The 12,663-nt window shown below is 43.6% G+C and overlaps 1 protein-coding gene across 2 annotated transcripts in view; it reads right to left on the reverse strand.

The window, feature by feature from the left end:
- Nucleotides 1–11,012, reverse strand: part of acvr2aa (activin A receptor type 2Aa) — a 68,295-nt gene extending 57,283 nt beyond the window's left edge. For both annotated transcript variants that reach the window (XM_079517466.1, XM_079517465.1), the window contains exon 1: nt 9,501–11,012. In XM_079517466.1, the coding sequence (XP_079373592.1) occupies nt 9,501–9,555 (55 nt within the window). In that variant the 5' untranslated portion in view covers nt 9,556–11,012. The remainder of the gene's footprint in view (nt 1–9,500) is intronic.
- Nucleotides 11,013–12,663: the final 1,651 nt, after the last annotated feature.

Here is a 12,663-nt window from a genome sequence, read left to right on the forward strand (position 1 = left end):
ACAATTAACATTGCATAGCCTAGAGGGATGAGTTTTCTGTGATTGGCTAATCTGGGCTGACTAATCCTGCAACTCTGGTCCCCCTCTGTGGTCCCCACAATCAACCAATCCATTAACTGCAATCATCTAACTCTGTGATTCCCAAAATCAATCAATCCTATAACAAGTGTCGCCAAGAGTCACTAGGGTTTGTACCAAAAAACAGAAAGGCATTGCCTACCTACCAAACTGGTCAGGCTACTACTTGGCCTTACTCCCCAAACCCACCTCACCCCTGCCCATTTTGACAGGCTGGAATGGCTTAGGGTTGACGACAGTGTTCAGCATCTTACAATGGGTCTGGTCCACAAGATTCTCTACACCACCAAGATACCCATGTACACGTCTAAATATTTCCTTAATGTCAACGAGGTTTACACCCACAACACCAGAGGGAGTTCAACAAACCATGTGCAACCCAGATTTGGCACAAACAAGGGACTAAATTAATTTCGCAATTCAAAACTGTCCCCTGTAATTTCGGAATCCCCCTCACCCCCTTATTATGTTTCTTTTCCCTTTTCACCTCCTTACATGATTTCCTGTTGTTTGTGCATAGAAGTGTGTATTTGTACGTCTCTAAATGTTATGAATTGAAAAGGGTGGACTCTGTTGTGTCATCAGTGTGTACTAACAAAACGACGGAATAAATGCAAGATTTTCAAGTAACTTTACACTGACAAATAAAATAGTAGTATAGGCAGGACGACAAAGAATCTTTTGCATGATGCACAATGTTGGACTACTGGGGAAACTTCATAAAGTAACACTGTACTGGATTTGCACCTCTTTACTGTCTCCAACATTTGCACATTGCGACTCGTTGTCTCATAGATTTGCTACTCTTTGCAAGCGACACCATCTGACGATCATACGGAGTATCATAGCCAGTAGGCCTGGGCAATCAAAAATAAATAGAAACCGATATTTAGAACCAATAACTGACTTATAATCAAATACAACTTTTTTCTAATATATATGTTTTCTTATATCAATGAATCAGCATGAAGACATTCTAATAAGATTTTTTATAATTATCTGAATAATCACTAAACCCTGTGGTAGACTTTGTTGTATAAGAATGGTGCTGAATTTGTGAAAATAGCTGATCTACAATCTCACAAAGCAGCACGACACGTTGTGAGCTTGTAGATCTGCTATTTTCATTATGGAAACATAATCTTTCATTAATCGTAATTGAGGGAAAAGTGTGAAATGGCCATGGTTTGACTTTGTACTGATGCTTTGTTAAATTTGACGTGTTCTACCTGAAAGACTTCCTCTGTGCTGGAAGTCCTTCAAATGAAATGCAGCCACAGAGTTTAGATCATTAGCAGTACGATAGGCATTTTAACCATGTTTAATCTAACCAGCCGACACGGTAGCCTACCTACATGCTGCTGTTAGAGCAAGGGAACTGTTGATTACTAGTGGCTGCATCATTGTGAAGCTTCCGTTACCTGAAACATCCGATTTGGAACTAACTGGCTGTGACTGTGCTGAGTTGTGTGGTTGGTCCGAACCTATAGAGCGTCGCAGTCATGGACCATGGACCAGGAAATGAATCCCAATGCATTTTTCCCATAGACATTTCAGAAAGTATTTATTTAAAGACGGTTATGCCGCGGACAAAGCCAACTCGAGTCGTGACAACACAAACAATATTTTGGACCAAACAAATAATTACAAAGAAGAAAAACAAAAAAAGTGTTGTAACCTGCCGTTTTTTTCTTCTTTCTAATTATTTGTTCGGCCCAAAAAATTGTGTTTGTTGTCATGATTTGTCACGACTCGAGTTGGCTTTGTCCGCGGCGTAAACGTCTTTAAATAAATACTTTCTGAAATGTCTATGAGGAAAATGAACGGAGAATCATTTCCTGGTCCATGGTAGGGGGCGGGACTGCGACGCTCTATAGGAACTGGTAACATCCTGGCACCGAGAGCCGGTACCCAACCCTACGACGTCTACTGGAAAGGGGTAAGGAGTCAATCGCCGATACATATTTGCAGCCGTTTAAAAAACCTGTACATACTTGCAGGTTTTGCCAGCTCATCAAGCCTGTTGAGTGCAGACTCCTCCGAGTATCCCGTGTGATAGTGCAGCAAGGGGATTAAGTGTGTGTGTGTGGGGGGGGGGGGGACTTTGTAAAAATGCCAAAAAGGGAGCATGACACTTTCTCCTGTATACTACCCCTGCAGGGGTGGAATGGGCACTCCCCAAAGGACATGAGAAGAGAACACTTAAATATATCCCACATTTGTTTACTGAAGGCCCCTGGTGTATAACTTCAGCCACATATCAAATTCCTGCATGTGAAGCATCTAATGGCCTTGGGTAACATCGGGTGACCTCTTAATACCCTGCAGAGGTGTGTTTGGTACAGTGAGAATGAAAACCCATACAGGCCAGGGCCAGTGGAGACTGAAGCAAGAGTTGCAAGCACAACGCAACCCTATGCTGACATAAGAGAAATGAAGAGAGGCAGGCCGCAAAGAACCTCCTTTTTGTCCTAAATCTAACTAGCCAAAGCAGATTTCAGCACAAGCACAACAAACTAGTTATAAAAAAAATTGAATGGGTATAAATGAAATGTTTGTCTTAATTTCAGGTTCCAGCAATCAGGGTCACAGCCTGTTCAATAATATGGCTTAACTTAAGCCATTCAGGACAGGAACCTCTTTTGGTGTTTTACTCCTTCAGGACGGGAACCCCTTATGGGGTTCTTGTTGCCATGTAGTATATTAGCAGCATAACATTTTTGTCATTTTTGAATTAGCCTCGGTACCCAGGCTTTTATTTTCGTTAGCTACGGCTCTGATTTGTGAACCAATATTTCTCCAGCGCTGGCTCCAAGCGTGCCCACCCCTATAGACCAGAAAGCACTCTGGCTGGGCCATGCTATTTTTGAATTAATATCTGAAAATGTTCAGAAAACTTAGTTCAGTATTTAGAAGGCGTTTTTAGAGTTGGCCTCAGTCCGAAAGCAATGCTTGACCCTGTAGTGTAGCAGCCGCAGCCGCATTAGCATGCATGCAAAAAGGACTGCCTAGTTAGGTTATCTAGTAGTGCAACTGCAAATATAGGCTCGTTCCCGTTATCAGACATTTGCATGTGGCGTTGGTTTGCTGTGATTGGGAGCTCTGAATTGTACCTCTGGGGACGATGACTGTGGAAAACCCAGTCCAGCTTGTGGTCTACATAAATGTTACATAAAAGAGCTCTTTCTGGGTAAAGAGAGCCTTGGCGTTATTCCTCCACATCATTGTTGGGGCGGGGAGGAGGGCCGGAGCGATAAAGCTGCATAACTGGAGCAGAGCGAGACCCTGCTGGACATTCCAGCCAGGATTAGGAGTTCTGACTTCATCTCTTTACAGAATGAATAGGCCTGCAGTCTTTGTGTCCGCACTCCGCACAGCGAGCATTAGAACACAAGGTCAAGAATGGGTACCGTTGTTAGCAAGTGAAAGTGAGACAGTTTAAGCCCAACAAGGTTGTATCAATGAATCCAACTCTGAGATGATACATTGAGGATAGATTACACTTGTTAAGGGGATGGAGCATGGGGGGTGTGTGTGTGTGTGTGTGTGTGTGTGTGTGTGTGTGTGTGTGAGACATGACATATGGACAATCTCTCTGAAAGACACATTAAACATTTGATTGCACAAGACAAGAACATTGTTTCAATTTACTAATATACATATATTTGGCTTTATTGCAAATTAGAGAACTCACTCCGGCTTCTCAAAACTATTCCAAATGGGGGCACCTAACCTAGCGGTCCAGGCGCATGCCACATATAAGCTCTGGCCTGACAGCGCGTCACATGCTCGAGTGCCGTTCACGTCCATGACGACCTTTGCTGCGTGTCTCCCTCTCTCTTTCCTGTCGATCTTCACTTCAACTATCAATACAAACAGAACCCCCCCTCCCCCCCCCCCCCCCCCCCCAATATTCGCACAGTCGGAGTCCATTATGGTCATTCAGTTAAATGTCCTCCGTCCCCCTTCTTAACAGTTCACCTCTCGACTCACTTGTGAATTGAACAGGGAAACTCAATCCATATTGCACTTCCATGTGCATCCAACTGTAGTCTTGACCAAGTCCACGGAGGAGTAAAGTTGGATGCGCAGCAAGTCGAGTTGGTGTTTAAAATCGCATACTACTGTAGCGCCTTAACTACTCAGCACTCTACTACACAGATGAACACAGTGTTCTCAGGTGGGTGGGTGGGTGGGGGTGAGTGCAAGGCCAACCGGAGAACAAGATGGAAATAAACAACGGTGCATATGTGATTTTTAAATGCGATGCCTTTAAAACAGTGAGCAATGTCAGCTCCAACCGTTTGACATAAATTATTCATGCAATCATGGTGCTATGGCCCTGCAACACTATCTTGGTGGCTGAAATCCACCTCTGCACTGCAAAACAGAAAGGGGGGAAAGATGCCAAAACAATAGGGGGGATATGTGATTCTTTGACTTAAAGTCAATGTATTCGAATGGTTAGGAAGGAATGGTAAACTCAACTCAACTCAAGTAAAGCACATAACCAAATCTCTTTGAAACGGGTAATACTGAGCAAGCCACTTTCAAAGCACATATTCCAGAAACGTGATAACGATCACACTAAAAACCAACCAGACAACAAACTCTCTGAACTACTGCAAGGCCCTGGCATATTTGTTGTGGCAACTCTTGAGCGTGCTGGGAAGTAGCTGGGATTGTGGTCCTGTTGACAGGAAGGCCCAGGTCCGCTGCCGGTCAAGCGGCACGTTTGAACAACATAACCCGTTACCTGACAGATAGGGGTAGGGGACCGCTGCTGCACATATATGGCCAACAAAAACAACTCTCAGGAAACTCTGTGACCGAGAGATGAGGGCTGCGTGTTTGGTGGTATGCGATACTGAGAGGCAGTCAAATGTCCATCACAGGGCCATTAATGAATCATGTCCAGGCAGGTAGGATTATATTTGGCAGCATGCTTGGAGCGGGAACTCTATGTAAACAATGTGATGCGCATCCACTCCACATACACCTGGCAAGGGGTAGGTTGAGTAAAGGTGAATGAGGGAGAGGGGAGATCCTGCCTAATATAGCAAAAAGATCCATCGTTAAGGGGGCCTCTGTGTGATTTTCCTTTTAACATGTTTGATATTAAAGAGGTCAGGGGTACACCATCACGAAGGATGCCATTCATCACCTAATTTGAACACGGCACCCGTGGTAATGAGGAATACACATTCTAATTGTGCTCTTCTGAGGGTTCCTCTTGTGATAGCCACTAGAGGTAATGTGATAATTGTAGTCGTATAGAGCCTGCTTAAAATGCAGAGGGTACCGACAAGGGCGGGATTGTGGTCATTTGTTGCACAGTTTGTGAGGGAAATTAACATGTGAGAAGCAGCAAGGGGGCCAACAAGTGAAATTGGATTTTGGGTTAAAGAAACCCAGGTGGTCATGGCCTTTCAGTATAAAACAACCTGTCCCATTTCCATGGCCTGGTTTGAACTATTTTGGCTCATCTCTTGGTTGATAGGGTCTGCCTCCCGGTGCTTCCTTTACATTAACTTGAAAGTATTGGGCCACCCCCACTGCTGGAAAGACTGATAGTGATAGGTGTAACGTAAGAATTTAAATGTACGTATGTGCCACACGAGAACAAATACGCAAGGCCAGGCTTATGGAAAAAAATGGAAGCGCTAGTTCCATTACAATTTACAACTGAATCTTACAAGATCTCAAAATAGGGATGCAACGGTCGATTATCTTCTGATTAACTGTCCCCTCATAAACACTGGAACACTGGAAAACACTGGGAAAAATATGAAAGTCACGGCACTCCATCGGGTACAGGCTTTAGTTCCGACATACTATTGGTCCGACAGTCATTAGATCAACAACCTAACCCAAACCCCTAACCTAACCACAACCACAAGCACGGAGCAGCGCATGTCGGACCTTTGGTGTGTCGGATCTGCGTGTGCAACTGTGCATCCCCACTCCATCTTTAACAAAAACACATTCTACGTTCAGAACATGACTGAAAAACAGAAGTGCGTTTTGCACGATTCAAACGACACTGACTTATTAACCATATAAAACAATGTCAAAGAAAATCATCAAAGCATCAGCAATTTGGACAGGTGGTTAACTATAAACTATTGCAGAGTTTAACTGACTTTTGACAGGTGGACAACTGTAAACAATTGCAGAGTTTAACAGACTTTTGACAGGTGGACAACTATAAAGTATAAACTGAGTTTATGTGACAGGTGGACAAAAGTCAAAGAGTGACCTATTATTTCAGTTCACCCACATGAATATAGCATTATAATAAGCATATAAGATCATCAAATATGAGTTAAACTAATACTGTTACCCCAGAACCCAGTTGAAAGATAATACTGTTACCCCAGAACCCAGTTGAAAGATAACTGTAGGTCTTGGTACTCACTACACTGAAAATGGTTCAACGTCACTGCTCTTCTACTGTATTTCAACAAACACATAAAAACATAAAAAAGACAAATCTGGGGTGCCTGCTGGCCTAGCAGTCCAGACGCGTACCACATATAGGCACATGCCTGACAGCGTGTCGCAGGTTCGAATCTCAATCCCCGACCACCTGTCACCAGACTGGGCATGTCATTCCCAGTCTCTCTCTCTCCCTGTTTCCTGTCTATCTCCACTATGTCCTATCAATAAAGGCTGGAAAGCCCAAAAACTATCTTAAAAAAGGGGGAAAAGACACATCTTTGTTTTAGGGGGGAGGTTGTGTCACAAGTGGTGTTATTGTCTAATGACCTCCTGCTGGGCTGTACGAGTGATGATAGAACACCTGAGACACCTCCTGGTCCAGCTGTGACTTTCTGTAATATTAGGCCAGGCAGCCATGCTATGCTGCTCGTGTCTCTTTGTCTTGCTGTATTTTGGGTGCACTGACTGTAGTGGACATATCTTAGAACTATGCCTAGAAGCATTTTTACAAGATTATTTCTTCTTCATCTATCTCTTGCGAGAGATAACATACAGCACAAGCACAGGTCCCTGCACAGGAGTCCACCTGGAGTCGATTAACTATACATGCGTTCCTATTCTAGAGCAAACATTCAGCAAAAAGAGCATATCACGTATTTTCGTCAAACAGAGATTTGGTAGAGGCAAAAAAGGACGGGCCTAGCATAGACCCCTGGGAGAGTTGTTACGGCTGAGGTGAAAATTCCATGTTATAGTTCTCACATCCTATCCAGGACACAGGGAAGTTGGAATGATAGACGCTGCACCTTACCCTGCATCATCGTAAAATGGACATGTGGGGTTAGAGGGCAATTCTTAATTCTTTAGAGGAGCTTCCGTGAGCGAACAAACAAAGTGGCCCAGGGTATCGCCAATCAGTGAACACATCAACAAAAACTGATATGCTTAAACGGTTTTACACAAGGTACTTTGTTTTCCTTATCTGCTTTTGGCACAATGAACTGAGCAGGTGTTGGCTAGCCTTAGTTTCCATCATCCCTTTGGTAAGAAAGAATGCACACACGTGATCCATCAACACACACACACACACACACACACACACACACACAGCGTGGCATGACCTGCCTTCAAACCACTGACATTCACACAGGAAAGGGAGTGTTGTTTGCTTCTCTGACAGAAAAGGATGAAAAATATGGTGCATCTTTGTAGGGCTGTCCCGATTATGAAATTGAATTGACGATTCATTGTCGTACAAATAGTTGCGATTAACAATTTTATTGTGTGGCTTTTAGGCCGCAAATACACAAAGAAACGACAATTATATATATATATATATATATATATAGAGAGAGAGAGAGAGAGAGAGAGAGAATATAATTTTACTCAATTCGTAACAAAGTAGTGGCAATAGCCAATCTACATGCTCACAATACGTCACATTGTGTTTTTAGCTTAAATCCACTAGATTTTTTTTTAAATGTTTCAAAACACTTCTCAACATGGAAACTATTATGATGATTATGCAAAATAATTGCGATTATCTCAAATAATGCGACTATGCCATTATATAACGATTGTGACAAGCCTACATCCTTGGTCCTCCAACTTTACTGCCATCGCCAAGACAGGAATGAGCAAAAACAATGGCCACTGGCACTGGCTTATTATATTGTGTACGTAACACCAGTCAACATGTGCATCTACCTATGCTGTTTTACCAGGCTGAATGGTATCTTGAGCAAATAGTTGAAAATGTCACTGTATGTTGCTTCAGTGTAATGCACCAGCAAGGCAGTCACCCGCACAAAGTCCCTGTATGTGCAAACATACATGACAATAAAAACAATTAAGATATTGCACAATATCATACAAATCTATGCTTTGCTTCAGCTTGGGTATTATTTTAGGGGGAAATCTGCCTCAAACTGCTGCCTGTGCGCGCCATGCCATGGTCATTTGAGTGCAAGTAACACTGAGGAATGTGACAATCTTCCGATCCAGGTCAGAGTCCACACCAGGTAAAGTGCGGATTGATCGAATCGGCTTGGTGGATTGCAACCGAGTTTACTCACTTTCCCTCACACAAGCAATATGAGTTTTGGGTGTTAATAACTTTCAACGTGGTGTCCTTATTTTTTGACAAATACCCTATCTACAAGCTCACATAGATGGGTTATATTAGCTTATCACTGACAACGTGATATACTGTTAAATGTCCTCGTTTTGGCTTGCTTGTTTGGCATTGGGAGCCCTTACAAGCATGGTCCCACTAGGACCCGATTGTGGCACTTTTGCTCTTTGACCCCTTTAGAACCGTGGACTTGCTTTTATCCTTGATATTTATTCATACATCAGCACATAATCCGGAGGATTTGCATGCGGAAGCGGCTTGATTAAACATGCAGGAATTTTGACATGGTGGCATCATGCAAAGCAAGCGCACAATGCATTAATCATTGCACTGTATGCATTATACAACTGCCCGCTCTAAACCCACATGCACACACGTTACCCGTTTCCGTTTTGCGCATGATAGAGGCCCAGGAATGCATTACACTTGAACGGCCCTGCTTTAGGTTTGGTCGGACATGCTCTACTGGCGTTCGATAGCAATGGTAGAGAGATATCCCTCTCTCTCTCTGTCCAAATGTAGGCCTACTGTTTAGGATCGCCGAGGGCTAGAGGGAAAGAGCTGCTTGATTTCCAGCTCTGCATTGGATTTCTTTCTCCCCAGCGTGACAGTGTCAGAGGACCCGAGGCAAGGCGATGGCAACACTGGGGATACTGTGTCGATCTCATATTCATGCATCTGATTCAGTCAAGTTGTATCTGTAACTGTATCAAATGCATGTGGTTCCCACTTGGAATATTCGATTTCATTATTTATTGTGAATTGCAGCAGTAGCGTAGCGTAGCGTGTACAGACTGCTTTTTTGTTATTCTTCCTCCAACCACACAAACAAACACACACAACCCACCTGAGGAACAGGAGATGAGAAATACGCCGAACGCCAGTTTGGTCGCTGATCCCATCTTCGATCAAATGACAAATCCTTTATTTTCGATTAAATCCCGAATTGATGATGACTATTGACTCCCTCCAAGGATTTGCGTCCTGCCCCCTCCAACCAAATCAATCACAACGTATGTGTTCTTTTATAAGTGACTGGAGCTGCGACGGGCTGCGTTGTTGTTGTAAATAACAAACATCCAGTCGAAGAGTTCTTCTTGGCATGAACAACAGTTCGTTCAGAGAAATAAGTTCAATTAATCAGCATTTGAAACAGTTTAAAAAAAATAACATCCAGGGCTCAGATCAGGAGGGGGAATATACACGTGTACTTGCTGGGAGGACTGATGATAACACGACAACAGTGTGACATTATGTGCATTTCGGTTGTTTCAGGCCGCTCAAGATCAAACACCACGGTAATAAAGTACACAATGACATTGTCCAGTTATGCAATTAATTGCATATGACAATCGAGGTCGGTCAGATTGTTGTGGGGCGAAAAATAATGTGACGGCAGCCCCCTTTCTTTTCCTTTTCAAAACAGTCTTCTTGTCCGAGGGGACATCATCATCAACAGCATCAAAGATGTCATTTTAATGTGCATAGATTCGTATGTCCAAATGGGCTTTAGAAGAAAAGAGGAACATTCACAATTACTACTACGCCTCGATGATAGCGGTCAAACCTTGCCTACTACTGCCGTAATGGCCCCAACAACCCCCCCTTCCCGTGTGGAAAACATTTCACTTTTCCCCCTCTCTCTCTCTCCCCGACAATCACGCACCACGCCACGGCTTCGGGTCCGAGCGAATGGAACAGTTGACACCGAAGCACAACCTAAAACCTAAGGAGGCCCTCGTCGCCATAGTATATACTGCCCGTTAATCACAACGTTTTCTCTACATGGAGAGAGAGGGATAGTTGAGGGGAGGTAGAGGGAAAAATCAGTCTTCTATTTGCTGGCTGGCGGTGCGATTAAAACGCATGTAATTGTTAATGTAACAAATCAGAGCCCACCACTGCGCCCGGCCTCATGCCAAATTCACAATAGTCCACCCTTCTTTGCAGAAAGTGTCCAACAAGCCGCTGGCTGGTGTCTTCTTTCCAGGCAGAACCTCCTCAACCACCTCGGACGGATCGAACGAACGGGGACCTAGCTTTAGCTTTTAGCTTAGCTATCCCCGGCTAACTCCGATGCTAGCCCGTCCTCCTCTCCCGAATGCCTGGTTCGGTTCGAGCAGATTCTTCTCCCCTCCTCGGGTCAAAAACTGGATGTGCGGTCGGTCGGCGCGGCCGTATAAAGGTGAGCCGAAAGGCCTAATTACCGGTCCACCGTCGATTTATTATCCTTTTTAATATAATGTTGTTGGAAGGCTTCCTTCCCTTCTCCGTTTCACGTCGGTATGCACATTCCCCTCTATCTCTCTCCTCCCCTGTGCGAGTGGAGTGGACGCAAGATGGCTGCTACTAGCACAGTGAGATTGTTTTTGTTTTTTTTCTCATCGCCCCCACCACCACCACCAACGCCACACCAGTGTTGCCAGTATTGCGAGAGAAATAAGCAATGAGCTGTATAAAACAAGCCCTAAAGAAGCGACTATTAATCTATTAATAGGCCACATGAGCACTTTTAACCTACATTGGCTATTTGAAAATAGCCGATCTTGCTTAAAAAAACTATGGCTTATTTCCATGGAATACATATGACCTCAATAAGCCAGGCTTTTTTGGGTTTAGCATCCTTTTGTATACATCTGTATTCTGTACCTCTGTGCAGTTTGCAAACCGTTAGTGTTGAGAGCTTGTAGATCTGCTATTTTTTTTAAGTGTATGGGGTCTCTCACCATATTATCACATTATTTCTTTCCGTGTATAGTTTCACTTCAATCGGGCCAACGGTGCTGGAGATTAGCTGCTCGCAGATGCATGGATGGACAGATGGACGGATGGATGGTCGCGCACACACACACACTCATCTGTCACACATAGAATATGGATACCAAGGATAAGTGTCAGAAATAAGTTTTCATATTTTGTCATATTTGTTGTAAATATCAGATCTACAAGCTCACACACCCATACAATGACGAGTTGTAACCTGTGAGGTTGTATATCTGCTGCTTTTGGCACACAACAAAATCCCCCGGGTTCCTCAAAAATGTGTTATTCGAAAATTAGAGTTATTACGTGCGCAAGCAGAGCACGCAAGTACTGTAATCGGCTGCGTATGTCAGTCGTATGTCGTTCTTGTCCGTCAGCCACTAAGGTACGTTTGGTGATTGGCTGGGTAAGTCGGGGTAAGAATGGTGGTCGAACGGATTGCGGAGCGGTCTTGATACCGGAAGGTCGCCAGTTCGAATCAGCGGTCCGACACGTTAAAATTACCACCGCTGAAGTGCCCTTGAACAAGGCATTGAACCACTACGATGAAATGTTCTATGAGCAGGGCCTGGCTGGAAACAAGTTCTTGAGCTTAGCCCAGATACCCTGGGTAAATATAGTAATCATTTCATTTCATTTCATTTCCCTTATTGGCTGTTGATGGTGACGTAACTAATTACGTTTCAAGGTTGATATAAGTTCAATAACGGGTCTAAAGGATTTAGAACAGCAGTTGTAATAAACATTAGTTAGTAGCAGTACTTGCACGCTCTGCTTGCGCACAAGTAGGCCTGTGTGCAAGGCGCAAGTTGGCACCTTGACAGAGTGCATTTCTAGTTAGTTTTTTTTTAAATTATTATTATTATTATTATTATTATTACTGCTTTTATTATTTTTCCTCATTAGTTCATTGAGTCTGAAGCATTTCGACTTAGTTGTGACATCACTGAGGAATCCTTGGTATCTCTGTGCCAAAAATAAGTGTTTGACATAAACAGTGGCCAATCGGATGCCATGGTATGCGTGACGCATATCCACCAATCATGTGAGAGTCCCCCCGGACTGACTCCAGACAGAGAGTCTGACTGGACCTGGACCCCTGCAGGAAGAGATGGGAAAGAATGAATAGTGTGTAAAGAATAGCCATCATAAATTATTTAATTAATGCCAGTTGTGATTTGATTTGATTTGATTTGACTCCTTCTTATGGGCTAGGGTGCATCCGAGGTGGGTAGAGATATAGGGTG

Source organism: Electrona antarctica (assembly GCF_951216825.1).
Source record: "Electrona antarctica genome assembly, chromosome: 13".
Lineage (NCBI taxonomy): Eukaryota > Metazoa > Chordata > Actinopteri > Myctophiformes > Myctophidae > Electrona > Electrona antarctica.